The sequence below is a fragment of the Apaloderma vittatum genome, unplaced genomic scaffold (genome assembly GCF_000703405.1).
Source record: "Apaloderma vittatum isolate BGI_N311 unplaced genomic scaffold, ASM70340v1 scaffold35161, whole genome shotgun sequence".
NCBI classification, from domain to species: domain Eukaryota; kingdom Metazoa; phylum Chordata; class Aves; order Trogoniformes; family Trogonidae; genus Apaloderma; species Apaloderma vittatum.
Window position 1 is genome coordinate 3,202 of NW_009697986.1, and position 2,524 is coordinate 5,725.

At 51.9% G+C, this 2,524-nt stretch overlaps 1 protein-coding gene across 1 annotated transcript in view; it reads left to right on the plus strand.

The window, feature by feature from the left end:
* Nucleotides 1–986: 986 nt before the first annotated feature.
* Nucleotides 987–2,524, plus strand: part of ZFHX3 (zinc finger homeobox 3) — a gene marked incomplete at both ends in the record, with an annotated part of 8,027 nt that continues 6,489 nt past the window's right edge. Inside the window, 2 exons of the mRNA XM_009877837.1 lie at nt 987–1,128; nt 2,103–2,205. Coding sequence (XP_009876139.1) covers nt 987–1,128; nt 2,103–2,205 — 245 coding nt within the window. The remainder of the gene's footprint in view (nt 1,129–2,102; nt 2,206–2,524) is intronic.

Consider the following 2,524-nt stretch of genomic DNA (forward strand, 5'->3'; position numbering starts at 1 on the left):
GCCGTCATTCACACTTGATTGACTTCAACCTTTCAAGTGCAAAAGTCTCTCTTTTCCATTATTATTCATAGCCATCTGAGTTTTTCTAATTAAAGTGTATGAAAACAATTACTGATCCGTCGTACTGAGTGTGGTAGTGGGGATGGCTGCCTTACTGTAATGCGTATAAAAAGCCCACAGTTTTCTATAATGATGTGCAGCTGAGGTGTTAGATAATTTTATTCTTTTTCTACTCTGTTGGGGTTTTTTTTAATTTCTCATGATTTATTTTTCATAATTCCTAAAGATCCTAGGAAAGCACTCTCCCTGCTGATACAGCTGGGAGGGACGGCTCCTTCTTGCCTTCCCGCCTTGGCGTCCCGGCTCGTCCCCCTCCTTCGAGCCCAGCTGCCAGGAATTAACCAGTGACCTTTCACGTCTCCTGACCCACCACCCACAGCCATCAGATACTCCTGCATGGAGTAAAAGGTGGGATGAGCGCGGTGTGCTCAGCCTCCCTCCTGTGATTTTTCAGTGCCAGCTGCCTTCCTCGAGGACGTAGATGGGACCTGGGAGGACGGGAGCTCAGGATCCCTCCAGGGCATCCCTCCGGGGCATTCCACTGTCCGCAGCCACAACAGCTGCTTCTGAGGCTTTTCATGGGCTGTTTGTGATTCCGTTCACTTAGTGAAGCCAAGGTCTAGGCTGTGTTTGCTTGGATTTGATGTGTGTGTAGATAAGGAAGGTTTCATGTCCGGCACATAGGGTTTACTTCAGCTTCAGCACAGATTTGCTGCTATCTCGTGCAGTTCGGTCGGAGCCTTGTGGTCCTTGACTTTGCAGAAAGCCAGGTACACCGCACGCAGAGAGCAGCCTCGCTCACTTGCTCCCTTCTGAAATCCGAGGTTCAGATGCCCTCTGGTATCTCACAGAAGGATGCAGAGACTTGTTCTGCTGGGACACCCACCTCCCTCAGAGTGTGGGCTTGTGCCTCCCTTTCCCAGCAGTCAGAGGCAGAAGCAGAAGCACCGCAAGCGTCCCGCATTGGTGCCAGTCGCTGGGCAGTGCTCCCTGGGTGTGCCCATGGGGCACTCGGTGCTCCACAGGGCCTGTGCTCGCCACGGGCACCGGAGCGGCACCGGCAGCCGGGTACGGCACGGCCGGGCACAGCAGCGTGTGACGGAGTCGGCAGGGCACAGCAACACGTGAAGGAGTGGGCAGGTCGGTCCTTCGGCAGCAGCGCTGGGGAGAGCGGCCCTGGGCAGCTCCTCGGGCGGCGCAAGGTGTTGGCTCTGCGCATTCAGAGTATCGCTCGTCCTGCACCCGATGCCAGCGAGGTGGTTTGTATGTTCCGTGTGTGACCAGATACACCCAAAGAAAGGCGGTTTTCCAGAACAAGGCAAGCGTGCGCGTGGGACTCTTTTCAAAGAGCGTCTCTAGTTGAAGCGTGCAAACTCCCCAGGTCATTAGAAATGCTGGTGTTCAAGCACTGCGCTGGTTGTGATGGTGCAGGTTCTAGACAATCACCTGAAGAGAGGTGAAGGGAACACGTCGGTCAGAGCGAGGAAAGGGTTACCAAAAGCTTTTCATTTTGCAGACAATTCGCTGTCTTTTCAGTCTTTCGTTATTCATCCTTTCCTTTGTCAGTTCTCTCCTTATTTGTACTTCTCTTCCTCTGCATCGATACACTTTGAAAACAGTGCTGCAATGCTCCCTAGTTCAAGACTACAGTGTACTTTACGAGGTATGATTTAATTAGGGGCCTTATTATATTTTCAGCAGCTTAAGGTGGGCCTTTCAACTTATCTACCTAATTGGTTGCACAAGAAGTTTCACAGCCCATGACAAAACATTGTCAGTGATCAAAGTCTGAATTCTACATAAAGGAAAAATATTAATAATAAGATTATTCTTCAAGTATGCACTGCTAATTATGTCCAGAATGTAACTGTAGAAACACTTTTGACTGATGTGAGCTTTGTCTAATAAATATGAGTCTTCAGTGAGCTATGAAAAATGATGCCTCTGACTTTAAAATACTGGTGTCTAGTTCTGCCACTGAAGATGTTTAAAATATTTTCTTGTGTTTTTCTTCCCCTACATCCTTCCCTCCCTGTCTCCAGGTGACGACACCTGAGGTGATGATGCCCAGCAGCATGTTTCTCCCGGCAGCTGCTCCAGAGAAAGACGGGAACTCGGCCGCGGAGGAGCTGGGGAAGCAGCCTGGTGAGTGTGGGTCGGGGAGGTGCGCGGGTCCCACCCTGCCCCAGCTCTGGGGACGTCTCTCGCTGGGCCCAGCTCTCTCCTGAGCACTGCGGTTGGATGGCACCAGTGGGGCTGTCTCCCTTTGCCTGTGCCGCGAACACGCCAGCGCCCCACGTGTTCCCACAGTGGGGCAGGGCAGCTCGGAGCTGAGAAGCACAACTCGTTGCTATGGCCATTCATGAGGGAATGGCGTTTAAGCCTTGCAAAGAAGGCCAGATGTGAGCGGTGAAGAGCAGAGGTGGTGGAGGAGTGAGGGGACTGGCAGGGGAATGCCAAGGGT